Source organism: Macrobrachium nipponense, chromosome 13 (genome assembly GCF_015104395.2).
Source record: "Macrobrachium nipponense isolate FS-2020 chromosome 13, ASM1510439v2, whole genome shotgun sequence".
NCBI lineage: Eukaryota > Metazoa > Arthropoda > Malacostraca > Decapoda > Palaemonidae > Macrobrachium > Macrobrachium nipponense.
Genome location: NC_087206.1, coordinates 55,564,389 through 55,591,831, shown reverse-complemented (window position 1 = coordinate 55,591,831; position 27,443 = coordinate 55,564,389). Strand labels below are relative to the sequence as shown.

General features: G+C 47.4%; 1 protein-coding gene across 1 annotated transcript in view; it reads right to left on the bottom strand.

The window, feature by feature from the left end:
* Positions 1-27,443, bottom strand: part of LOC135225793 (uncharacterized) — a 109,630-nt gene that overhangs the window by 69,876 nt on the left and 12,311 nt on the right. Inside the window, exon 2 of the mRNA XM_064265273.1 lies at positions 6,998-7,240. Coding sequence (XP_064121343.1) covers positions 6,998-7,184 — 187 coding nt within the window. The 5' untranslated portion in view covers positions 7,185-7,240. The remainder of the gene's footprint in view (positions 1-6,997; positions 7,241-27,443) is intronic.

Below are 27,443 nucleotides of genomic sequence, written 5' to 3'. Positions count from 1 at the left end.
TACAAAATGATATTGTTAGTATATAATAAAGTTTTGTACATACTTACCTGGCAGATATATACTTAGCTTACGTCTCTGATGTCACGACAGAATTCAAAACTCACGGCACACACGACAGGTAGGTCAGGTGATCTACCTTACCCGCCACCCAGCGGCGGGTGTAAGAACCAATCCCACTTTCTTGTCAAATTTTCTCTTCCACCTGTCTCCTGAGGGGAGGCTGGGTGGGCCATCAATCGTATATATCTGCCAGGTAAGTATGTACAAAACTTTATTGTATACTAACAATATCATTTTTGTACATGAACTTTCCTGTCAGATATATACTTAGCTGATTGACACCCTTGGTGGAGGGAAAGAGACACTCAAGTACAAAGAAAGGGGAAACAACACATGTTATAGGATCTAAAAACCTTGGTTCTTACCTGTTTTAGGCAGAAGACTTCATAGTTACTGTCTATTAGTCTGCGTTGCCTGAAGAGCTACAGCGAGGGCGTGACCTACAGCTGAAAAAACTCTTTGGGTCTACCAATGGGAACTGTCTCCGCTTACTTGGTAGAATCCAGTTAGGATCTTGTCACAGGGAATCCGCCCACTTATATGACAGAACCTGTCCACTACCATTGCAAGGAGCTCAAGCAAAACTCAGATCACCTAACCAAAGTACTAATTGTTAGTAATACGACTGAAAGAGATGCCTACCTGCATCTTCTTCCATACAACCATAAAAACACAAGCCAAAAACCAAAGGGGAAAAATTTAAAAAGGATATGCTTCAGCTCCCTGCCCCAGCACTGAATCCGCAGATACGTATGGGCCTAACCCAAAGCACTTCTCATACATAATTTTCACGTCTCTCAGGTAGTGGTTGGCGAAGACCGAGTCGCATCTCCAAAAAGTCGCTTTCATGAGATTCTGCAGCGACATATTCTTCTTGAAAGCCAACGACGTGGCGATGGCCCTCACTTCATGCGCCTTGACTTTCAGAAGCTTATAATGGTCTTGATTGCATGCCATGTGAGCTTCCTTTATTAAGTTCCTAATAAAGAATGCCAGAGCATTTTTTGACAAAGGCCTACTGGGATCTCTTACAGAACACCAGAGGTTGTCCATGTTGCCCTTAAGTTTTTTCTTTCTCTGGAGATAAAACTTAAGGCTTCTTATAGGGCAAAGAGTCCTCTCTGCTTCTACTCCGACAAGAGAGGATAAGCCTTTTACCTCAAAACTCCTGGGCCAAGGAGTGGAGGGGTTTTCGTTCTTGGCTAAGAAAGAAGGAAGAAAGGAACAAATCACGGAGTCTCCTTTGAATCCTACACTTCCTTCTAAGGCTTGCAACTCACTAACTCTCTTAGCCGAAGCCAACGCCATGAGAAACAGGGACTTCATCATAAGGTCTCTAAATGAGGCTGATTGAGGTGGTTAGAATCTCGAAGACCTCAGGAAAAGCAAGACTACATCGAGGTTCCAGCTTGGTGTCAAATTAGAGACTTTCTTAGTAGTCTCGAAAGATCTTATCAAGTCATGGAGATCTTTATCTTCCGAGATGTTCAATCCCCTGTGCCTGAACACTGAGGATAGCATGCTCCTATAACCCTTTATGGTTGAGACCGCCAGACCGCATTTTTCCCTCAGGAAAAGGAAGTCTGCTATTTGGGTCACAGAGGTACAGGAGGAGGAAAACTTCTGATTCCTGCACCAACGTCGAAAGACATCCCACTTCGACTGGTAGACCCTGATGGTAGAAGGTCTTCTTGCAGTGGCAATAGCCCTTGCAGTCTTTGCCAAAAAACCCTTTGCTCTGACAAGACTCTTGACAGTCTGAATCCAGTCAGACTGAGAGCGGGGAGGTTCTTGTGATACCTGTCGAAGTGGGGCTGTTTGAGCAAATCGATCCTTAGTGGCAGGGATCTTGGAATGTCTACTAACCATTCCAGTACCTCTGTGAACCAGTCTTGGGCAGGCCAGAACGGAGCTATCAATGTCATTCTTGCTCCTTCCGATGCTGCAAATTTCCTTAGCGTCTCTCCCAGAATCTTGAAAGGAGGGAATGCATAAAGATCTAGGTGCTTCCAATCCAGCAGAAAAGCATCTATCGCTACTGCTCTCGGGTCTGAGATCGGGGAGCAGTAAAGGTCTATCCTCGCGTTCTTGGAGGTCGCGAATAGATCCAAATGAGGTCTGCCCCACGTCTTCCACAGCTCCTGGCACACGTCTGAGTGATGAGTCCACTCTGCGGGAAGGACTTGGTTTTTCCTGCTCAGAAGGTCAGCTCTGACATTTCTTTCTCCCTGTACGAATCTGGTGAGGAGTCTTATCCTCCTTTCCTCCGACCACAGAAGAAGCTTCCTTGCTGTTTCGTACAGGGAGAAGGAGTGAGTCCCCCCCTGCTTCCTGATGTAAGCCAGGGCTGTGGTGTTGTCCGAGTTGATCTGAACCGCTGCATCCCAGACGAGGGACTCGAAAGCTTTTAGGGCTAACCAAACCGCCATCAACTCCTTTTTGTTGATGTGCCAGGACACCTGCTCCCCCTCCCAGGTGCCTGACACTTCTCTTGAACCGAGCGTCGCTCCCCAACCTGTGTCCGACGCGTCTGAAAACAACACTAGGCTGGGGTTTGGCATGTGCAGGGATATACCTTCTGCAAAGCGAAGAGGGTCTGCCCACCAGAGGAGATCCTTCTTTATCTCGTTCGAGATCTTGAAGTGGAATTCTAGATCTTGAGATCTGCGGTTCCAGTTCCGGTTCAAAAAGAACTGTAGCAGTCAGGCAACCTTCCTAGAGAAACGAATTGCTCCAGCGAGGAGAGCGTCCCCAACAGACTCATCCACTCCCTCGCTATGCATACATCTTTCTCTAGAAAGGCTGCGACCTTCTCTGAACAACGGGTTATCCTTTCTGGAGAGGGATACGCCCGAAAATCGGGAGAAACCATCCGAATCCCCAGATAGATCCAATCTTGGCTGGGGATTAACTGAGATTTTCCGAAGTTCACTAATAGTCCCAGAGAACTTGCCAGGGTCAACGTCTTGTGAAGGTCCTCCAGACATCTCTCTTTCAATTTGGCTCTGATAAGCCAGTCGTCCAAGTATAGGGAAACCCTCACTCCCTCCAAATGTAGCCACTGTGCTACATTTTTCATGAGCCCTGTAAAAACTTGGGGGGCTGTCGAGAGGCCGAAGCACAAGGCCCTGAATTGGAAAACTTCTCCTTTCAACATGAACCTTAGGAATTTCCGTGAAGAAGGATGGATCGGCACGTGAAAGTAAGCGTCCTGAAGGTCTAGTGACACCATCCAGTCCCCCGGGTGAAGAGCTGCTAAAACTGAAGATGTCGTCTCCATGGCGAACTTTCTCTTCTTCACAAAGACGTTCAGGGCGCTTACGTCCAGAACCGGTCTCCATCCTCCTGAGGTTTTGGGAACTAGGAAGAGGCAGTTGTAAAAACCCGCAGAAAGAGGCTCTTTCACTAGCTCTATAGCTTCCTTCTCCAGCATAAGCTCTACTGCTAGAGCAAGGGCTTGGTTCATGTGAGGGTCTTTGTACTTGGCCACCAACTCCCTTGGTGTTGTGGTCAGGGGAGGTCTTGAAATGAAGGGAATGAGGTACCCCTTCCTGACGATTGAGAGGGACCAGTTGTCCGCCCCCTTCTGGGCCCAGACGTCTGAGAATCTCAGTAGTCTGGCACCTACTGTAGTCTGGAGGACATGAGTGCTACTTCTTCGATCTAATAGATCAAGAGAAGGTCCTTCCTCTCTTAGGAGGTCTTGTTCCTCTAGAAGAGGAGGAACGGGAAGGAGGGCCTCCTCGAAAGGGCTCCTGTCTTGCCGGTGCCTCCTTCTTGGGTTTAGCTTGGAAGGATGTCCGAGGCATCCTAGCTGATTGGGCCAACATATCCTGCGTGGCCTTTGCTGAGAGGGCACTCGAGATGTCTTGGATAATTTTCTTCGGGAACAGTTGAGGTGAGAGCTGAGCATACAACAGAGAAGCCCTCTGCGCGTGCAAAACTGCTTTAGTTAGAAAAGAGCAGTACACTGCCCTCTTCTTGATAACTCCAGCTCCGAAAAGAGAAGCTACCTCGCCAGAACCGTCTCTCACTGCCTTGTCCATACAAGACAGGACACAATGTAGATCTTCGGGTGAAAGGGACACCTGGGATTGAGTCTTCTTTGCTAAAACTCCCAGGGACCAGTCTAAGAAGTTAAATACTTCGAGGACCGGGAACATTCCCTTCAGAAGGTGGTCCAACTCACTCATTCCCCACGTTGTCTTTGCTGAAAGAAGAGCCGAGCGACGAGCGGAATCCACCAACGATGAGAAGTCCGAGTCCCAGATGAGGGAAGAACCAGGCCCAAAGGCTCCCCTGATTCGTACCAAAAGCCCATCTTTCCCGTCAGCTTGGAAAGCGGGAAAGAAAACACGGTCTTTCCTTTCTCCTCCTTGGAGACCAACCAATCGCCAAAACCTTTAAGGGCCTTCTTCATCGAGATGGTGGGCTTCATTTTGACGTACGAAGAAGTTTTGGTTGTCTTCGCCGTCGAAAACAAAGAAGGAGGTGAAGGAGGAGCAACAGCAGAAAGGGCGTCTCCAAATTCTTGCAACAGGAGGTCTGTAAGCCTCTTGTATGAAGAGACCAAAGAATCCTTGGTCAACTCTTCATCCGTTGCCTCTTGATCCTCTTCAGAAGAAGGGCGCTTATCCGTCGAAGAGCGGCTGCCTGGCAGAGAGCTCTTTCTAGGAGAGCGCCTACTAGGAGAGCGCCTACTAGGAGAGCACCTACTAGAAGAGGCGCGCTTGTCTTGTCCTAAAGCCGTGCCCAGCGGGGAGCGCCTGCCAGGAGAAGAGCACCTGCCAGGCTCTTGGCGCCTGCCACGGGGAGAGAGGCTCTCAGGCGAAGAGCGCCTACCATACGGGTAGCACCTACGAAGCTCTGTGCGCCTGTCCAGAGGGGAGCGACTACCTGGGGAAGGGCGCCTGCTCGGCGATCAGTGTCTACTGGGTTCTTGGCGCCTACTAGCTTCTCAGCGTCTGCCACGTGGAGAGAGGGTCTCTGGCGAAGAGCGAACGTCGGGTGAAATGCGCCTACCAGGCTCCAAGCGCCTGTCCAAGGGAGAGGGGCTTCCTGGAGAAGAGCGCCTGCTTGGAGAGGTGCGCCTACCAAACTCCTGGTGTTTACTAGGATCCTGGCGCCTGTCAGGCTCTTGACGCCTGCCAGGAGGAGAACGGATCCTTGGCGAAGAGCGCCTGCTTGAAGTGAAAAGTCTGTCCTGTTCCAAGTGTCTGACTCTGGACGAGCGGCTACCAGGAGAAGAGCGCCTGCTCAACGCTAGAAGTTTCCCAGGCTCTTGGCGCCTGCTCAGGGGCGAAAAGTGCCTACTCAGAGAGTAGTCCCTATCATGCTCTTGATCAAAAGAAGAGCGGCTGTGAGGCTCTTGGTACCTTCCTGCAGGAGGCGAGATATCCACGCGGTCCCTCTTAGACTTCTTCACCGGGAGCGAGACGTCCTTCCGACGGCGAGAACTCCCTGCCAAGGAGTCCGCCAGAGCCGAAATCTGCACCTGCAGACCTGCTAAGATACGCGCTGGCGATCTCTCCAAAGCTTCAACTGGGGACGAGGCTCGAGGGTGAAAAGGAGAAGAGGGCTCTTGCGATCTCCTGGATCTCTTGGTTTCTACCTCAGGCTCTTCCGAGGAGTATTCAGGGCTGGAGGGAAGGGCGCAAGGCGCCTTCCAGGCTCTCTTGAGAGGGCGCGAGGCTTCCGAGGCGCTCCATCCGCGCTTAGGAGAGGGCGAAGACGACGAAGAGAAGCACTGGAGCAATACTTCTTTCTTGGCTCGATCCAAGGCAGCATGGGAACGTAAAACAGGATCTGCCGAGGGGACGTCTGACCGGTGGGGGTTCTCCCTAACCTTCCTGCTGCTGTTGACTTTCCTCCTCCACTGGGTCTGGGAGTCTGGAAGAGGTCTAGGCCTGGAAGCATTAGTGAGCCGGTCAGACACACCCTCCACTGCACTAGGGGCACTGCACAATTCACTGGCACTATCACTCTTACCTTCTAAAGAGCGTATTTTGCTCTCCATGCTACGAATCGTGGCCCTCATGGAGGCCCACCCTTGCCTAATGCGAATCTTCAGGTTCGATGCTGGGAGCAGGGGCTGAAACTGGAGAAGGTACTAGTTCTACAGCAGGGTTCTCTACTTCAAGTTCGCTAATGCGCGATCTACTTGAGCTTCTTGAAGAAGCCTTAAGGACCCTATCTTTCTCTAACTTCCTTAAATAGGAAGAAAGAGACTTCCATCCATCTTCATCCAATCTTTCACACTCCTTACACGGGTTATTGAAAGAACATTCATTACCTCTACAGCCCATACATACATTGTGAGGATCTACCGATGCTTTAGGTAGCCTCACTTTACATTCACAGAGCACACTCGAAACATGGTAGATTTTTTAACATCAGAATCAGCCATCACAAGAAAAATCCAGAGAAAATCCAAAAAACCAGTCCAAAATAGCGTATGCCAAGCCAACGGAAAAAGGTACTTCACCAAAAAAGTCAGTCCAAAGAATCCAGGCAACGAGAAATAAATCCAACTATCGCGAGGACCTAACAACAGGTGTTGTCAGGCCGGGCGACAGAGAAAATCTGACAAGAAAGTGGGATTAGTTCTTACACCTGCCACCCAGCGGCGGGTAAGGTAAGATCACCTGACCTACCTGTCGCGTGTGCCGCGAGTTTTGAATTCTGTCGTGACGTCAGAGACGTAAGCTAAGTATATATCTGACAGGAAAGTTCATGTACAAAAATAAGATCACAGACATTATTATAATAGCAGAAGGCATCCCACTGCATAGTCTTACAAAGGTGGGTACTCTAGTGAAATGACTGTTTAAGCTACAATTCATACTGATGAAAAAAATATTTGAAAAATTACATATGAAAAAAACAACTTTACCAGTTTTTAAACAAAGTAACTAGAAATGTACTGAACATCATTTACCACTGTCAATGAAGGATACATCATGCACTGAAAAACTAGGTGCTTCATAAACTGAAGTAAGGTGTTTTATGGAGCATGGGAATGCTTTCTTTAAGATAGAAAGAGCTACAGCATCAAGACACTTGTCTTGTAATTTTTGGGGTGTGTGAGCAGCCATGGTTTCTCCTTCAGCTAAATCATTCTGCATCTTTATGCCAATATAAAGACCATTCTTGAATATTCAGGTACGCAGTACTCTAGAACCTGAAAAAGCAATAATTTTTGAGAAAGGTGTTCTCATAATTCAGAAATCAAGTAATACATATATTCATACCAAAACAATGCAGTACTATTATAAGCCAAGATACAGTAGAACCATGGTCTTCAACACTAATCCATTTCGAAGAAGCATTGAGATGTGATTCCGTTGAGTTCCAAATAATTTCTTCCATAAGAAATAACTGAAAACAGATTAGTCCATTCTCGGCCAACAGTTTACCCTAACCTTGCCTTTTCTTAAAACATTACACAAATCACAATTAAATAAGTTCAGAGTTAAATAACATAATCAGTAGACTTGCCACCATCCTCCCACTCTCCCATTGGTTCCTGATGCTAGTCACCGCCGTAAGATCCTGCTCTCCTATTGGTCAGCATCTGTCCCATCATGCCTCTATGTAAAGGCGTTCCTTCACCATTTCGTTGCAGCAGCGTTATCGTAAACACCTGGAATTCGTTTGCTCACATAGATTTCGTTGGTTAACGTAAATTCGTGTTAGTGATTTCGCTTTCATTGTACTGTAAGTTACTTCATCATGTTGTGTGTGAACTTAATTACTTACGTTATTAGCCATGGGTCCCAAGAATGTTGCTGAAGTTCACAGAAAGAAGAGGATGCTCTCTATGGAGACAAAGATGGAGATAATCAAGTGTTAATGTTTTCTGCCATTTGTTAATGTGTTTCATAAAGTTTAGTGTTACTGTTTTCTGTCATTTTTTAATGTATTTCGTAAAGTTAAGTGTTCATGTTTTCTGCCATTTGTCCTCCTCCTCTGTCACCACTTTTGGACATCACCTCACTTGAAAGGTAAGGTTCCACATTTTACTATACATACATACGTACATGTGCGTACAGTATTTCTTGTACCCTGTACACTAATACACTTTATTTACAAGTACAGTCACGGTTAGGTTAGGTATTGAATGGGCCTAATTATTGTATTTCATTGTTTATTGGTCAATTTAGCTTTATATGACAATTTGTCGAAAATTGCATTTTTCCTAACTATACAAACCTGGGGTCCTTTAACAATAGGAAGTAGCTAGCGGCAGCTGGAACGGTCGTAAGCTTCGAACAAGGGGAGAACGGTAGTTAACTGCTTGTCCGACAGTGGAGGTAAACAAATCACTTTTGCTTTTGGCCCATGCAAAATACGCAGAGTGAGGGGTGGCATGAGGAGGGACTATATGTAAAGGACCTCAGGTTTGTATAGTTAGGAAAAATGCAATTTTCGACAAATTGTCATTTGTTCCGATACGTAATACAAACCATCGGTCCTTTAACAATAGGAAGACTCACTTCTTGGTGGGAGGAATCTGAGTCTTTTGATGAACAGACTGGTGTTCGTCCATCCCTGGAATGCCTCCCTGGTCGTAAGAGCGAGGGAGGGATCCAAGCCTCTGTCCGATTGATCGGGGTGTGCACCGCAGGATCAATGGTCAGACCTCTGGGCCGAGTACTAAGAGAGAGGCAAGCGTATCTCTTCGTACCAGCAAGCAAGAACTTGTTCCTGTTTGCAAGAGGTCTGTCCGTTTGCCACGAAGTCTCTCGCATCCTCCTATCCCCATGCAGCGAAGTTCTCGGTAGTGGATAGGACACCGACACTCCATGGTGGGTGTCGATGGTATGGGTTACTGTACAAGCTATTAAAACGAAGTAATGATTGCTCTGTAACAACCGAACTAAGTCAACAGCGTAGTTCGTAACTGACTTGGGCGCTCTGACAGCTGCCGACTGACTGCGTTCGGTAGGAGGCAAGTTGTCCAAGGATCCGAGTAAGTCACGTGACCTTCGCCTTTAAAGGGTTATGCCGAGAGACCAAACAAATAATGTATTTGTTTGTCACCAATGCCGGACAGCGAGGTGATGATTCTCTTAAGGCATGTGCCCAATAGGCGAAAGTCAATTGCCTTCTAGAGACCGAGGTCCCTGAAGGCAAAACATCTCATAGTTGTTGAATCTCAGCTAAGGAGAAACAACACTATGTACCATTGAAGACGAAGGTAGATATTGAATGCAACCTACGTCTTCACAGACGAATCGAGAGAAGATTCTCAAGATTCATAACCTGTGCTTACAAATGACTGAAAACGCTAACCGCTATTTCATTGCTGTCCGGTGAGAAGTCGTAGTTGCAATGAAAGCGGGGCGTTCTTCAGTAATGAAAACACAGGGGAAATGGAAAGCCTCCTGCAAAAGAACTGCTTCTCATGGGCTGAAACATTTGGAAGTAGAGCTGTCAGGTCGGAGAGTAGGCGATGTCTTTTGACACATCTGTTAACTTCGGGTTGAACAATGAACAATTGTACACCTACGAATATGAGATATTTTGAAGACAAACTCAGATGTCTGCAAAATCATTCGCATTATCGCAGTGCGATGCAGCGGGAGACTTGTACAGACTTCTGTTACCGTGCGGTAAACAGAAAGATGAAAGAGTCAAGAGATATCTCTGTTGAAAATTCTCGCAATGTCGAAGGCGATGAAATCTATCGTCACAGCAGTAGATGGTCCTTCATTATTGCGAGAATCCCCGTTAATCAGAGACCTAAGTCTATGATTGTTGGGCAGAGATACGGTTCGGTAGTCAATCAAAGCAGGGGAGAGAGAGACATAACTGACCGTGCATCTCGGAGGCCCAGCTGATACTGAGCTGCTATCAGGCAGTTCAATACGCAGTAGCTGAGCCTGAGCTCTCGCTGACTCGTCATCCTGAGTTGCCAGGTAATCCATTATTCCACGAAGGAATGCGTTCGGCTAGAGCCACCGAGCATAAAAGATATGCTCGAGCAATTATATTTAGGCGAAACGAATTTCGGTAAATATAAAAGTTGAAATGGTGTTGTCGTGACAAAACCATAAGTATATAAAATTGAAACTGAAAACTCCTGGGAGGTTGCAGGCAACCCCGAGTTGCAGTTCAATTAGAATACTTCTCGTCTAAGTCGCAATCGTAGATTAAACTAGGATATGCGCCTACCCCTCGGACAATTCAACGGCTTAGCAGAATCATGTCGCGAGGTTAATATACGTAGTATATTTGTAGGATTCTGAACAACGATCTCCATCCTAAATTCTTTCCTTCATGAAAACAAAATAAGGATTGGAGATCGACCACCTTCGATCTCTATCAAAGAGAGTGAAGGAGAAGTCTTCCTCGAAGGAAAGCTTCAATGGTGAACAGAATACTAAGAAGATAGTTCAAGCCAAACTGGATATTCCCGTCCGTTCTTCTCTATTCCAGGTTGGTTGCCTACTGTGAGATAGTCTTCTTTCAGCAGCAGTCTTCTTCCCAATGCTAGAAATTCCAGGAATTCGAGCATAGGCGAGGTTCCCGATTATCGTGTAACATATCGGGGATTCTCGTCTTGCTCACTTTGGACCGTGGTCTCGCCTAAGTGTTTGGAGATCGTAAAAAACTCGAACACACTGAATGCGCTAGAAATTCCGTAGAATTCTAAGCAGTCTGCGAAACCCCCACCGAATTCGTCAAACGATATCGGCTGGTGGTCCTCTCGATTCCCGTAGAAATCGCGAATGGGGCAGGATCCCTCCTCAACGACCGGGGCTTACGTCAGGTAGGACCCGAAGGTCCCCCCGGTAGCGCAGTCCCCAACGTGGGATCCTACAGAGAAATCTCTGTAGGATCCCTCCCCTTTCCCTCGTAGCCGTAAGGAGAGAGGGAATGGGGGAGGAATTGGATACTCGCTCGCCTTCCCAGTGGAACTAGCAGTTGGAGAAGAGTAGGAGCAGCCATCGCCTTGCGGCGATGGCCTCTCAGAGTCTGGGAAAACGTATCGTCAGGAGAAAACGTTTTCCCGAGGAGGGTTACGAACTCTCACTGCAGGTAAGGGTCTGCCGCCACTGTGAACGTCGTCTGGGTGGGGCTGATCGACACCTGACAGGAGAGAGCCGATACCGTCCTCCAACTCATTCCAGTCCTCGTCGAGGTCGAAACCTCTCAGGAGGACCGAAGGAGTATTTAAATACGGTGTCCGAAGACACGTAGAAACGCCGCTGTCGCAGTAGAGGAGGTGGAAGTAGCTTGATCGACCGGCCAGAACTGAGAGAGCCTTCTTGTCCGGAGACGAGAGACTCTGGTTCAAGACAGAATCGACAAGCTCCGATCGCGGCAGACCCACCGTCGGTTTGGGTTCCCTCTCGGGCCCCAAAACGACTCGAGCAGAGACGTGGGCTCTGCTGGTGGGAGCAGCAATCCTTCCCCAAGGTCGTTGCGCTGACGAATCAGCGCCATAACCTCGACAAAGTTCCTCTGGATCTCGGAAGTCATAGCATCTTGCAGAGTAGGACCGTCAAGCCCCTCGAACAAGAGCATTCCGAGAACCTCGCCCTTAAGGAGGAGGAACTGCGATAGACCCCTCTCGGATTCCTCCTGCCACTTGCGCGTACGTCCTGGTCGGTCCGATGTACACCTGTACTTTACGGCGTCGTGACGGGTATCGTGCGGGGTATGCCCTCACGAAGACCCCGCTGTGCCTCGCTCTTCCTGGTGCAAACCGAGGAAGTTGCAGGCACGGGAGAGGAAGACATGACGCTCCTCTTTCGCTCGCTGGCAGAACCAGCGGGCTTGGAGGGCTGCAGGGCGATCGCCACTTTGGCAGGCCTAGTCGAGCCGTTTCCCAGGGAAACGGCTGGAACCGAGAACAGCGGCCCCGATCCGTCGTGTGCCAGAGGACAGCTGCTGCTGGTCCCCCTATCCGCCCGGTCCCTGTGGGAGCGGCGGTCAGGTGACCTGCTAGGCTCGCTGTCGCGGTGAGACCGGTGAGCGTCCTCTCGGCGCGTCGAGCCGCTGGTACCAGCCGAGGCTGGTACCGACGGCCGCGGGGACCCCTTCCTCGCCTCAGCGCGTGGCCGGTCGGAGACCGTCACGTCAGCCCGAGCAGCCAGCTGGTCGCTGCGAGAGCGTCCGCTGGCCTGGCGAGAGTCGTCTGCACGACTCTCGCCAGTCTTCTGCTCCGCGCTTCGGTCTTGACGGCGAGCGAGCTCGGGCGTCAAGACTTGGCTGGACGGTCTCCCGCGGGAGACCATCCACTCGGTACTTCTCGCTAACAAGAAGCCAAGGCGGATCCTGGTTTAGCGGCAGAACCGCTAGAACCAGGCGAGGAAGTGCCAGCCGAAGCTGGTACTCCTCTGGTCCCCGTCTTCTTCTCCTTGGTAGAAGAAGAGACGGGCCCTGTTCCCGAGGGAGCAGGAGGACCAGCAGAAGAGCTCCCCGAATCGCCGGAGCGAGACGGGCCCTTAGAAGGTCCCGAAGGAGCCTTCTTAGGGGGGAAAACCCGGGTTACCAGCTGGTCGCTGCAAGAGCGGCCGCTGGCCTGGCGAGAGTCACCTGAGCGGCTCTCACCAGCCTTCTGCTCCGTGCCGCATCTTGGCGCCGAGCGAACTCTGGCGCCGAAACTTGGCTGCACGGTCTCCCGAGGGAGAACGTACACTCGGGATCTCTCGCGAACGAGAGACCGAGCCGGAACCTGGCGTAGCGGCATCGCCGCTAGCACCAGGCGAGGAAGTACCAGAGCTAACCGATACTCCTCTGGTCCCCGTCTATCTCTTCCTTACGGAAGGGGAGAGGGCCCCGCTCCCCGAAGGAGAGGAGGACCAGCAGAAGGACCCCCCCGTCCCACCGGGGTGGGACGGGCCCTTAGAAGTTCCCGAAGGAGACTTCTTAGGGGGGAAGGCAGCCTTCTTCTTCTTCGGCTTATGGGCCTTAGAAGTCGAAGGGGAAGAGGCAGCAGCAGACGATGAAGACGAAGATGACAGCTTCCTCTTCGTCCTCTTCCTCGTCAGCTCAAGCAGGACAGTCGTCAGGTCCTCCATCCAGGCCGGAGCCGGGGCTATTGCCGAAGCAACACGGCCCGACTGCACCTGTCCGGAAGGACCTGGAACTGGGGAAGACACACCGTGGGCAGGACCAGCATGGACAGGCTCAGGAACCAGGAGCGGCAGGAACAGCGGCAGCGGTAGACCCAGAAGGGACAGCCAAGCCAACAGCAGGAATCACATCAGCGGCAGGTACGGCAGGCACAGCGATCGCCTCGTAGAATCATCGGCAGCCAGCGGGAACCTGGGTACTGGCGGCCGGTCCAGGGGCGAGCTGCTGGAACAGCGGAAGTCTGGGGCAGGCAACACGAAGAAAACAGGCGGCGGCGGCAAACCCCCCTCGGTACGGCGGCGGCCCTAGTAGCGGCAGACGGCGTCACCGACACAGCTTGGGGAGTGTAGACCAGGCGGGGGGGGGAGCAGCATAAGCGGCCGTGGTAGTAGTGAAGACCGCCCCAGACCTCGCTAGATGCTGCAGCAGCCCATGGATGCTAGGCACGCCCTGCCGCCGCGGTGGTCCATACCTGTCCAAGGTCGTCTCCCACGGATGTAGCACCTGCGGTAGCATAGATAGATTAGTAAGAGGGTTTCCCTCACGCACGGGGGGAAGACATGCCCCACCCCGAACGCAAGGAAGACCCCAAATACAAAATACAACGAGGAAGCTGAGCGGGGGGCAGGAAGGAAGACGAAGAATCGGATACCAAGGGAGTCACGGGAGAGCTTTCCGACGACTTCCTGGCAGACCTTCGCTTCCCCTACCCCCGCAAAGCAGTGAAAAGTAATATGAAAACGAAACAGAATACTGCAATTGCGAATCCACTTTCATTGCATTTTATCATACAAAATAAAAGGCTCGTGCCGAGCGCAATCACGCTCTCGGTAACGAACGCAGAGGGCAAAAAATTAATGAAAAAAGTACTTACATTTTTCAATTACACACTTCCGCCCAAAATACATGACTCGGCGCGAGCGCACCCGCCCTCGGCATCGAAACATAATTCAAGGGTTCAATTCATGAAAAGAGAGGAAATCGCCGCATCTACGGCGATAGCTCCATGTTGGTTCATAATTAAGTAATGAAAATGAAAACAGTGTACTTACAGTTTCATTTTCAAGTCAAACAAACCATTAGTAGAAAACACAATATAAACAAAGCATACGACGATGAAGCGGGCAGAGAGCGATGACGAACACGTCCTTCACACCCGCGGCCGAAAGCAAAAGTGATTTGTTGCGGCGCGCGACTGTCGGACAAGCAGTTAACTACCGTTCTCCCCTTGTTCGAAGCTTACGACCGTTCCAGCTGCCGCTAGCTACTTCCTATTGTTAAAGGACCGATGGTTTGTATTACGTATCGGAACAATATAAAATTTACTGTGATGTTTTTGTATGGCTTGGAATAAATTGGGCAATTTACATGTTAAACGTAGTTCTAGATACGAAAAAATCAGATTACGAAGGCCGCTTCGGAACGGATTAATTTCGTAACCTGAGGCACTACTGTACTATATACTGGCAGTCCCTGGTTATCTGCGGGGGTGTGCCAATAAGCAAAAACCGCCATTAACTGGAACTTGGCGATTTATGGTGCCATAATGAAGCTTATGGCGCCGATAACTGGCATAAGTGCACCATAAGCATCCTTATGGCGCACCATAAGCACCTTATGGCACCAATAACTGGAACTCGGCCCGCTAGGGTGCCATAAATAGCTGATTTTATGGTGCTAGATAAGCACCATAAAACCGGATCACCGATAACTGAGTCTGCCAATAACCGGGGACTGCCTGTACCCCTTAAACTAAACTGCTTATTACTGTTTAATTTAAAAGTTTATTGCCTAATTCAGTAGTTCAAATATACCTTAAATTATCATACTAACATAATTTAATAAGCAAAAATACACTGCACACCATCATCCCAAAACATCCTAATTCATCTTAGATTACAGCTGTTACTCTTACTAGCTGACCAACCCAGCGCTGCTCGGGGTAAATCTGAATGGCAACCAATAATCTCTCTCTGTTTCTTATCCTCTTTCTTCTCTCTTACACCCCCTCAACTCTCCCTCTCTCACTCCCTCTCACTCTCACTCTCTCTATCACACCCTGTCCAACCCCAACTCCCTTTTGTGCCAATGATGTCTTGCCCCCACAGTATTCAATAGTGAGCCATATTTAGTATGTATACCGAAAATCGAAAGCCATATTATTTACTATGTATAACGAAAATTAGGTATGATAAATGGTATCGTTTTTATCTACGGGCTGAACCAGCCCTATTTCAGGGAAGGCGCCCCACCCCCTCCAGCACCTTTGGTTGCTTGAAACCCCATTATAAACCAAATTAGGGATCCCCACCATAACCGTCCCAAGTTTCATGCCCATCGGACCAGCCGTTTGGCCATGATTGAATGACAGACGGACGGACAGACGTAACGTCTATTATAGTAAGATGTATACTATACACTCCCTAAAATGCTTGTGACAATGATTTACTACAGGCAGTCCCCAGGTTACGACGGGTTCGGCTTACGACGTTCCAAGGTTAAGCCGCTTTTCAATTATATTCATCAGAAATTATTTCCCGGGTTACAACGCATGTTCCAGGGTTACGACTCCTCCAACGCTGATCTGGCAGAAGAAATATGACACCAAAAATGAAAAATAATCTATATTTAAGGTTTTTTGATGAAAAATGCAATAAGAATGCAGTTTACATAGTTTTCAATGCTTTCAAAGCATTAAAACTAAGGTTTTCTTAGGATTTTTGATGATGTTCCGGCTTACATCGATTTTCGGGTTACAACGCGTCTAAAGAACGGAACCCGCGTCGTAACCCGGGGACTGCCTGTAATTCTATAATAATAGTATTAATATTAATGTAAACACAGCAAAATATCTATAAAATGTTTAATTCAAATATCACAATTTTTGAAAATAAAATGAAGTTTTCATAATAAAACTAATATTGTAATACTTACCTGAATACCTGAATTAGCCCTGGTCACTGACCAGCCCCAACTATATCCCCACATATTTACCCACTAAGTGGGTAATTTTAACTGTCAGTGTTACCAACGCTTCAGGTAAAATCTAGTCCAAATGATTACCTGTGTTCCGTTGGCAACGCTGCCGCAAATACCGGCCACCAGAGGCCTGTCTCCTCAATTGAATCATTCACTATCAAATTGAAGTGGGGAAGAGGGTGGGACTCATTCAGGTGTTCAGGTAAGTATTACAATATTAGTTTTATTATGAAAACTTCATATTGCAATACACTCCCTGAACACCTGAATTAGACCGATTAACAACATTTACTCGGAGGCGGGATCAATCTAATTCAGCCCGACCTGTCCACGGAACATACCCAGGTAACTCATAAGTAACCTACCATGTATAAAAGCATGTATCCTCACCTAGTTATCTAACTCGGAGGTGAGGATGTTTGCAAAGAAAGTACTTCAACATCAGTGTTGAGTCTAAGGTACTGTCTGAGTCAGAAGTACCTCCCATGTGATAAGCTATACTTCTTATTCATGGAGGTAAAAACAAATCTCCTCTCCTGGTTGTACCGGCTCAGTAGTGAGGATTTTGTTTGCCAAAGAAAGTACTTCAACGTCAGTTGCTGAGTCTAACGGTAGCTATCTGAGTCAGAAGTACCTCCCATGTGATAAGCTATACTTCTTATTCATGGAGGTAAAAACAAATCTCCTCACCTGGTTGTCCAGCTCAGTAGGTGAGGATGCTTGCAGAGGAAGTACCATACCGTCGGTGTCGAGTCCAAGGTACCGTCTGAGTATGAAGAACCTCCCATGTGGTATTCTATACCTCTCATGTATGGAGGGGAAATGGTGAACCTCCCATGTGGCTATGTAGCCTCTCATGTATGGAGAAGTTGAGTGTGCAGGACCTTCAGTTCTCTACTGCTCACTGATGTAGATGACTTGTGCTGAAGAAGTAGTAATTCCAACATGACCATCGGGAACTGCCTAATCTCAAGGGCCTAAGGGACAATACACTCAGTCTAAGCTTGACCAACAGAAACACTTGAGTTCATTAGACTATCACTGCCTCCCTAAACTTCTAACACCATAAAAGGGATTTTGACAAAAAAAAAAATCTATTTCTGGGTGAAGGCCTGTGTCGCCCAGTGAAATGTACCTTATTGCACTCATTTCAAGGTATAAATAATTGCTAAATATACCAGAGAAAAAAGCCATTTGAAATACCAGAGTTACTACCTCTGGATCGATCATCTTCACAGGTGTCGGTATAAAAACAGGGGCAAGTGGATGCCACTACCACAGACCTCCAGCCAATTAGTTCTCTCCTCTCTCAAAAGCCCTCACCAGAGAGGAGCCGTTAAAGCGGCCACCCTCCGCTCGCCACCACTTCCTCTGCCAAGATTCTACATTCCTGAATAAGCAACCAAGCTTGGGCCAGCTAAAGGGTGGTGAAAGGAAAAGAGAGGGCTGGGTTCACTGGGCGACACAGGCCTTCACCCAGAAATAGATTTTTCCTTTGTCAAAATCCCTTTTCTGGGATTGGCCTGTGTCGCCCAGTGAAATAGTAACAGAGAATCAGCCATACAAGCTTGGGAGATTGAGAATAAGAACTAAAACATTTATATATATAAAAGGAAAATAAAACTTTTCCTTACCATCATGTTTTAATAATCCAAGTTTAACAATAACTAAACAGGATTAATTAGTGTAAAAAAACATATATGGCCAAGTTCATACCATCACCAGGAAAGTAAACATAGTTAATGAATATACAGTTATATGAATAACAGACTATGTACAAGTACAGGAGTGGGTTGATAAGCAATCCAGTCCGATATAAGAAGGCAAGAAGGGAGGGAATACAAGCAAGGGAGGTAGGTGAGAGGGAGTACCAAAAGGTAATAATAGTCAAAATAATGATAATTAATAATATCCAACTTCACAAACTACATAATTAAGCTGTATCAGGTAAGACAACGTTTCCTGCAGCCACTGTAGAATATTTAAGGGCCTCTAGAGACTTTAGATAGTGGCGTTTAAATACTGTCGGGGATTTCCAACCCGTATACTTTTTGAGATCATCAAAGTTCATATGATGAAAATAGTTAACTGAGGTAGCTACTGCTCGGATATCATGTACCTGAGCAACTGAATCCGGATTAGCTTGTTTAATAAAATAAAGAATTTGTTGTCTGATGCCTTTTAGGGAAATGGTTCCACCTTTCTCTCTAATAAAAAGAGGACCTGAAGACCTATTAGAAATCCTGTCAAGATAAGACTTTAGTGTAATAACTGGGCATAATGATGGGTCCTGTGGAAGAGGGACAATCTTCCACGGGGACCATCTGTTCTGAGGGTCTTCATTCTTTGCCAAGAATTTTAGGTCCGGAAAAAGCAGAACTTCTCCTGACGGGAGGAAATCAATATGATTTGGTTCTCTAGAGAGAGCCGACAGTTCTGATATTCTACCACCTGAGGCCAGGCTCAGTAAAAATGTTTTCTTGAGAAGGGTTATATAATAGCACGATTCATTATCAGTATCTGAAGCTAACTTGAGTACTTCATTTAAAAACCAGGAGACCGTATGAGGTCGATTTACTGGTCTCAGCCGAGCACATGCTCTAGGTATAGACGAGAAGTATGAATCTGTTAAATCAATATTAAAGCCAGACTGAAATATCTTTTTCAAGGCGGATTTAGTCGTAGTAATAGTACTAGCGGCTAGGCCTTTTTCGAACAGGGGTCTAAAAAATGAAATTGCCATATTCGTAGTCATTGTCTAAGCATCTGATTCTTTTAAAAAGATGGCTAATTTCCTCACTGCTGAATCATACTGTCGGAGTGTCGATTCTCTTTTGTCTGATTCGACAAATAGTGTGTTTAGCGGGTCAATATTAGCATCTTTCTGTGCCGCAAACTTCATGAAGTCCATAAAGTTAGGGCATTTAGGACTCTTAAGGAAGCTGACACAGTCTGAGTTTGTACCACCTGAGTCAGCTTTAGGTTGGGAATCCTTCTGGGCCGAAGTTTCAACTCTAGTAGAAGAGGAAACCAATTCAACGCTATCTGCGCTTTGAAAGATCTGAGTTTATGTAGAACTTTCATCAAAAAGTTTATTGGCGGAAACAGGTAAATCTTCTGCCAATTGTTCCAGTCTATGGACATCGCATCTGTGGCGTGAGCTAGAGGATCCAAATTGGGAGCCACATAACATGGAAGTTTGTGGTTGGACTCCGTGGCGAACAGGTCCACGTAAAGGCCCGGAATCTGTAGGCAAATCCAATTGAATGATTTTGCGTCCAGGGACCATTCCGATTCCAGCGGAGTTGTCCTGGATAGAGAATACGCAATGATATTCTGTACGCCTGCCAGGTGAGTAGCTGACAGGTGCCAATGATGTTTCATTGCCAGCGAGAAGATCGCTATCATCACGTGATTTATGTGGCTTGACTTGGAGCCTCCTCTGTTTAGGCAGTGAACTATCACTGCACTGTCCAAGACTAGTCTGATATGAATGTTCCTGGCCGGAGCTAGTCTTTTTAGGGTCAGGAAAACGGCCATTGCTTCCAGGATGTTGATATGAAGCTGGTGGAATACCGTCGACCATGTTCCTTGAACCTTCTTGTGCTGAGGATAGCCCCCCATCCGCTCAGAGAGGCGTCCGTGTGGACTACTAGAGACGGCGGGGGAAATTGGAGTGGAACTGACTTGGAAAGACTCTTGATTGTCGTCCATGGACGTAGTCTTTTCCTTAGTATCAGCGGAATCAAAGAGATTTTGTCTCTGAGTCTGCTGTTGGCTCTTTTCTGCCATACCCGGTTGATGTCCTTCAGTCTTGCTTTCAACAAGAGATCTGTTAATGAAGCAAACTGAAGTGAACCTAATACGACGAGAAGCCCGTCTGTTTTTTAGGAATTGTCTCGTAGCTTTCGCTATCTCTTTGCACTTAGTTGGCGGAAGAGATAGTTTGTGTGTGGTTAGATCCCACTGGATTCCTAACCATTGAAAGCAAGACGCTGGAATGAGACAGGACTTTTCCTTGTTTATCTGGAATCACAGATACTCTAGGAATTTTATTACTTTGGCTGCTGCCCTGCGACATTCCTCGTCGTTGGGTGCCCAAATAAGCCAGTCGTCTAGGCAAGCTACTAGCGTAACCCCCTGAGCTCTTAGTTCCTGAACTATTGTCTCTCCCAGTTTGGTGAATATTCTGGGCGCTATATTGAGCCCAAATGGCATTACTCTGAACGAGTAAGCCTGTCTTCCTATTTTGAATCCTAGGTAGGGAGAAAAGTTTCTCACTATCAGGACATGATAATAAGCATCTGTAAGACTGATAGAGGTGGTGACAGCCCAACGGGGAAGTAAGGTCCGTACCTGCGAGACGGTTAGCATGCGGAACTTGTCACATTGAATGTATGAGTTGAGACGGGACAAGTCCAGAATCACTCTTCGTTTGTCAGTGTCCTTCTTTGGCACGGTGAACAAACGTCCTTGAAACTTCAGGTGTCTGACCTTCTTTATTGCCTTCTCCTGGATAAGGTCTTTGGCATAATTTAGAAGGTCTGTCGTTGGGATTTGGTGAAATCTGACTGGTGGAAGAGGCCCTTTTATCCATCTCCACCCCAGACCTTTTGATACTATACTTTGCCCCCATGGACTGAAGGTCCAATGGTCCCGGAAGAGGTACAGTCTCCCACCTACCTGGAGAGGATCATTGGTTGATTGAGGTCTTACTTCCTCTGCCTCCTCTGAAACCTCTGCCCCTGGAGGTAGCTCTGGAACCAGCTCTGTGCCGGTAAGCTCCTCTTGATCTAGTACCTCTTGCTTGCCTATTGTAGCTTGGAAAAGTTCCCTGCGTTTCAAACGAAGCGTTGAAGGCAGGGATGTCACGAATGTAGCCGAACTCGAGGGCTGTTGAGTTGGCTGACTTTGTAATAGGACAAATTGCTGCTGTGGTCGTGCCTTAGAAGTCGAGGGTTGACGAAGCTGGGAGACAGGGACTGCTTGCACCACTGTCTGTGACTGAGAGGTCTGGAAGGGCTGATACTTCCTGACCCTCTTCCTATTTTTGGGTTGTGGTTCAGAGGCCTCAAACTTCCTCTTGAAGGGAAGGCCCCAGCGAACACGAAGGTTCTGATTAGCCCTAGCTGCCTCACTGATGATGCCATTAACTACGTCCTCAGGGAAGAGTTTGGGTCCCCAGATCGAAGCCTTAATGAGTTTCTTAGGCTCGTGCCTGATGGAAGCGTAGGCCAGGACATGCTTCCTGTAATTCCGCCTAGCAACCACAAAGTCATACAGGTCACACTGGAAAGTCTGCAGCAGTGACTTTGTCAGGACCAGGACTAAAGGTTCCTCAGAGTAGACAGAGGCCGTCAATTCTGCCGTAGTAACTGAATTGATCGACCTACTCAGTCTACATTTAGCTTCGAATTCTGCCTTTACCAAGGCATCTGGAATTCTGGGTATTCTTTCACTAAACTGTGTGGAAGCACACTCCGGGTCAAGTCTGCCCACTGAAAGTTTCCGGAGCGCCCACCCAGCACTCCTAATCTCCGGGAAAGAGCAGAGAAGTAGGCTCTGTCTCTCTAAGTTGAGGCATTGGTTTCTCCTCTATTCCGGCCTGCAGAGTTAATTCCGCAATCTTGGAAGTACAAGGGGTTGGGATGTTATCCCCTACCAGGAACATAGTGTAACAACCTTTATTTGGCGTCAACTTAGTGTTGATGCACTCCCATTCTGAAAGGGTGCGGACCCATGCCGACTGTGCCTGATCCCTAGGATAGATCACCGTCTCCTTGGGGACTTTGTCTACCCTTACAAAGGCTTCCTCGGCTAAACGAGCGTAGCCTGGGAAGGGAAATTGGAGGCCCGCCAGGAAGAATTCATAATCTTCCACCGGACGGGTGCCACATCCCTCAATTGTCAGCATGCCCTTGGAGAAAGGAGCATGCAGAGCCAACCGCCATGGGTTGCTGTCCTTGAATGGCGGGAGCTTAGACGCATCCAGTACAACAAAGGATTGCTGTAAGACTCCAGATTGAATAAGTCCGGCCAGCAAACTCTCCTGAGTTTATAGTTTCTGAGCAAGAGACAGGATGGACTGTCCTGATGTTTCTAAGCCCGAAGCGAGCTGAGAAGACATCAATTGGAATCTCAAGTCTACCATGCTGCCCATCTTCTCCATGAGAAGATTTGCAAAATCGTCAGGGTTGAAGCCGGATTCCAACGGTCTGGTTTTAGGACCTTTAGCTCTCGACCCCTTATGTGGGGGAGTAGCTTTCGCCGAGGCAGTCAAAGGCTTGGTAGCCAATGATAACCTGGTGGAGTCCGCTGGAGAAGGCTTAGCTGGTCTGGCAGCCTTCTGCAGGGACTTCTTTGCTAGAGTTTTCACCTTGGGATTACGGAACCAGACCTTTCCCCAAGGATCCTGGACTTTGAGAAGCCCTGGAAGGAAGATGAAGAAGAATTTTAGAGCTAAGACCTCCTGCATCACTTACCTTCCTACCTTCTTCCTGAGAGTCGATGGCCATAGGTTCTCGATGCAGGCTGATGTCTGCTACCTCTCCGGTCACTTCCTCACATAAACCCTCTTCCAGGGGGATCTGGGTATCCAGACGGATCCTCTCTATGATAGGAGCTGCAAGTTCCCTAGCTACTGCTGCCGAAGTCCTTGCATTGGGATGAAGGAGAGAACACATCTCCTCCGACAGCATATAGGGGCATCCAGCGGTCACGTTCCTACCATAGCCGCCCACCCAGACCTTAAGGTTTGCTAGTGAGGAGGTCTTGAGCGCCAGAGGGGTCTGTAAGAAAGGACGAAGTCAGATCCTCCAGAAATTGCCCATCTTATACGGAACTATGATTCAAAAATAAATATTACTAAGGTGCGGATGGTACCTACCGACTCATTAGTTACGTTTTGCACTAAGGCGTAACATACTTCACCGCCATCCGGATGCCAGACTAGGATGTTGTCCATCTGCACCAAACAGCTGGCATGAGATCGGCAGACCTCATGCCCACAAGGTTGTTGGAGAACGGCTGAACAGCCCAACTCCAGACAGTGTACCATCTGTAAGTTAGAATTGATACATGAGTACACTTAAACTAGTTTTATAACAACTAGTTACAGGGAAAAAATCAACTCCTCAGTAAGAATTCTTACTAAATATCAAACTGTGAAAGACTCCGCTTGCTACGGAGTCAATAATCTCGCTATCGTGATTGCTAAGACCGACGGAACTGGCCTAATACGAGCAGAACAGGGAGCCAGGTAAACCTGGTCTGAATCTGAACGCACCGGAAAAGAGTAGCTATTCCAATTTAATTGGAAAAGTATTCTAAACCTAATTCCACCCCCACCGGAATGGGGGCCGTAGCGATAAAATAGCGAATAATGGAAAACAGAGCGGTGGACACAGCAATACTAATAACTTTCAGTGTGTAATAACCTGGCGAGAGTGATGATCAATCACACTTCGACCGAGAAACACAGAGCCAGAGAAGTACCCGCAAAGGTAACATAATCTTCTACTCCTTGACCTCCTCCGACTAATCCCCCCGGAATAGTGCTCGACACTCCAGCTGCCGTTCCCCGGAAGGGTTACTAGAACAGCGAGCTAACGAAACACCATCGGAAACAATCCGGGCCAGAAGGAAGAGCACAGAGGGGAAGGGTAACTAGTAAAATTACCAAAAAAAGGGGCTTACTAACAGAGATTACATAATCTACAACTCCTTAACCTCCTCCGACTAATCCTCCCAGGGTCAACGCTAAAGCTGCCGTTCCCCGTAAGGGTTAATAGGACAGCAAGCTAACAAAACACCACCGGAAACAATCCGGGCCGGAAGGAAGAGCACGGAGGGGAAGGGTAACTAGTAATCGCCTGGCAACAGCGACCGGTCAGGTGATTATCACCTTCCGAGAAGCCATGCAAAAAACCTACAACTAAAGGGGGCAGAAGACGGCAGGCCAACTGACACCCTAAAGGAGGTACTAGCCGAGGCTATACTAAACCAAAATATTGAAACAGGAATTATTGGAAGTACCGACGAATAAAAACAATCCATCTACGAGCCTAGCCTAACCCTCCAAAATCAGATATAACGATCTGGTCGGGTGGCTTAGAACGGCGCCTACTGGAACGTCGCGAAAGAGGAAACTCAGAACCTAAACTAACCCTCCAAAATCAAATATATCGACCTGGTCAGGAAAGATGGGTCTAGCACCTACATTCTGTGACAAGAGAGAATTCTCTAGTAAAGGATCACCTTCCAAAACTAATTTATTAGTCTGGTCAGGATCACCAGAACTAAAACCAACTAAGGTAGAGAGATAAAACGCTTAACCGCCTAGCCTAACTTCCAAAATCTAACCTAGATCTGGTCAGGTAGGCTAGGAATGGTAATAATGCGGCCAAGGATAGATAAATATTCGTGTAGGACTCCCAACCTCATCAATATAATAGCAAATAATATTGTAACATAAACTAAATAACAATAAAATCATCGACACAAAATGCATGAGCACCGTGAAATAATGAGAGTTCTTTTACTTCTCAAGTAATATGCGTAACACTAGGCTAGCCTAGGTCGCCTCAACACAATACTTGCGCATGTAGTTGAATGACATATAATTGCACTCTCGTGGGGGAACCAAATCGCTCCTGAGGGCCTTTGAAAAGGAGAGAGAGAGGGAAACTCTCTAATAGGTTATAATTAAATTTGATAAAAGCTATTAAAACAACCTATTGGAACCCATCAGGAGCGAAATGGTAAAATTCCACGATAACAGTAACGTCTACTGCAATGAGCAGAAGGGATAATGATTTATCGTAATAAAAAAGTTGAGGAGACTAAATACACGAACAACAATGCATTTAAATGGCCGACCCAAGAGATGATACGCTCAGCTCCTAAGTAACATTATCAATAAACAACACCACATAAAATGCATCGTTGCTCAAACGCGTTCAAAGTCAGAAAAATAATACTTAACTTAGATGAAGATGCTTCTTGTCGTTCAGAAGACATGATAAATCCAAATAATCACAAAATTGAAATTCACAACAAAAACACGGCTACGTGTCAACAAGCGTTATGAAGGAATGAAGAATCTTGGCAGAGGAAGTGGTGGCGAGCGGAGGGTGGCCGCTGTAACGGCTCCTCTCTGGTGAGGGATTTTGAGAGAGGAGAGAACTAATTGGCTGGAGGTCTGTGGTAGTGGCATCCACTCGCCCCTGATTTTATACCGACATATGGCTTTTTTCTCTGGTATATTTAGCAATTATTTATACCTTGAAATGAGTGCTATAGGGTACATTTCACTGGGCGACATAGGCCAATCCCATAAAGTTCATTTAGACTGCCCGACTCGCCGAAACCAGATCAGCCTACTTGATGTTTAAGAGACTGCTGGTTTGGTTGAATACAACGTATCAAACATTATTTGAATTAACTGAGATTCCTCCGGAGCCTGGAATGCGGAAAGAGAGAAAGGACAAAGTCCACTATCCATTATACTCGCTTCCTTCACCGGCGAAACAAAAAACCACAACTAGCAAATGAGTCTCTCTTCAAAGGTATCTATCCTCTGTCAGACCTGTCCGGCCACACCGGAACAGGAAAAAGGAGAAAAGCCGAACCCCCACAAGAGCAGCACCCAAGAACCCAGAACCTACTACACCTGGCTGCTCGATACCAAACGACATACAAGATCCCATCATATCTGAGCCTACCGATCTGATTGCGCAACGATATACCAACAAGAAGATAAACTCCTGTGTAAGTTGTACTCGACTGCGCAACCTGCACTCCCCCCAGACATCATGATGTAGCCCCTCCTGTCCGACTGCTGTCCACCCCCTCAAGAGCGAACTGTCACCAGTTCCGCAAAACCTGTTAGGGTTAGTCACTCAACTGCGCATATCCTCACTACCCAGTGACGATAACGTTACGCCTGAGCCGAATATACCTTGGCGATGAACGCCCACCCCTGTGTCACTCCCATACTGTTGCGCCAAACGTGTACCAACCAAGACAATGACCTAACCTTGAACCAGTCTCACTTGACTGCGAAACTCACCAGTGACTATGATACGAGACCGGGCCTACTACAATAGGCGAGCAACACCCCTTAAGAGTGAAGAGGTCGCAAATCGCAATCCAACTAACGCCCGTTACCAATACTAAAACTAGACTGGAGTCCGGAGCAAGTGAGGGAAAGAAGTACTCCCAGTAGACACGGAATCAAGGTCGAACCCACATTGAAAACCCCTTACGGTGGAACAGAAAAGCAGCAGGAAAAAGTTGAGAAAATAAGAAGGAGAGAGAGGTCACTACGAGTAACCACCAGAGCACCTAGTGCCAACATTGTGCAGGTGGAGAACCAACTGTGCGGTACATACTGCTTTAATAACGGGTTACAAACTGTAGAACCAATGGGAGCCGCAAAAGGAAATTACCAGCTACCCTAAGAAAAGGGGCCCGAGAGCACAAAAGGTGCTAACTACGATGCAGACGAACTGCCAACGGCCGTAACCCCCCAGCAATTACCGCGGTAAGCACGTTATGTCTCACACACCTAAGGTATATAAAATGGGAACGAAGAAGGAAGATTACTAACTACCCTATGAAAGGAGTGGGTGGTGACACAACCGGTATCGATACAGTCAACGATGGCGCAGATGAATCTCCAACTGCCTTAGCCCCCTCAAGAACTATGGAGGACACATTACGTCTCAAAACAAGTAAGGATGAAAATACGGAATTGCGGATACCACCTTGAAGCATCAACACCAGCAGCCTGAGAACTACAGGACCTGTGGAAGGTGCTACAAAGGCAGCCCCTCCAAAATTATTTCCTTTAACTCCAGAGAGAGAGAGAGAGAGAGAGAGAGAGAGAGGAGAGAGAGAGAGAGAGAGAGAGAGAGAGATTGAAATCATCTCCAAATTTTAGGATGAAACAATGAAAACTGGTTCTTCTGTGATGTGATATTGGCAAATAAAAAAGGGATTTTGACGTAGGAAAAATCTATTTCTGGGCAAAGGGCCCGTGTCACCCAGTGAAATAGGTTCCTTTAGCACTATTTCTAAGGTAAAATATTGTTATAATACCAGAGAACTGCTAAAGCGACATCCGAAGAATGAGCAGCTAAAGTAGATTGTGTAAAGACATTATAAGTTTTAACAGAAAAACTGGGCGAGAGAGAAAACTAGACCGACTCTGTTCCCCACGATAATCTGAAAAACATTAGAAAATTAGGAAAATTATTCAAGACGTGATCGTGAATACAGTCCGTATTAAAGCTACGAGAGAGAGAGAGAGAGAGAGA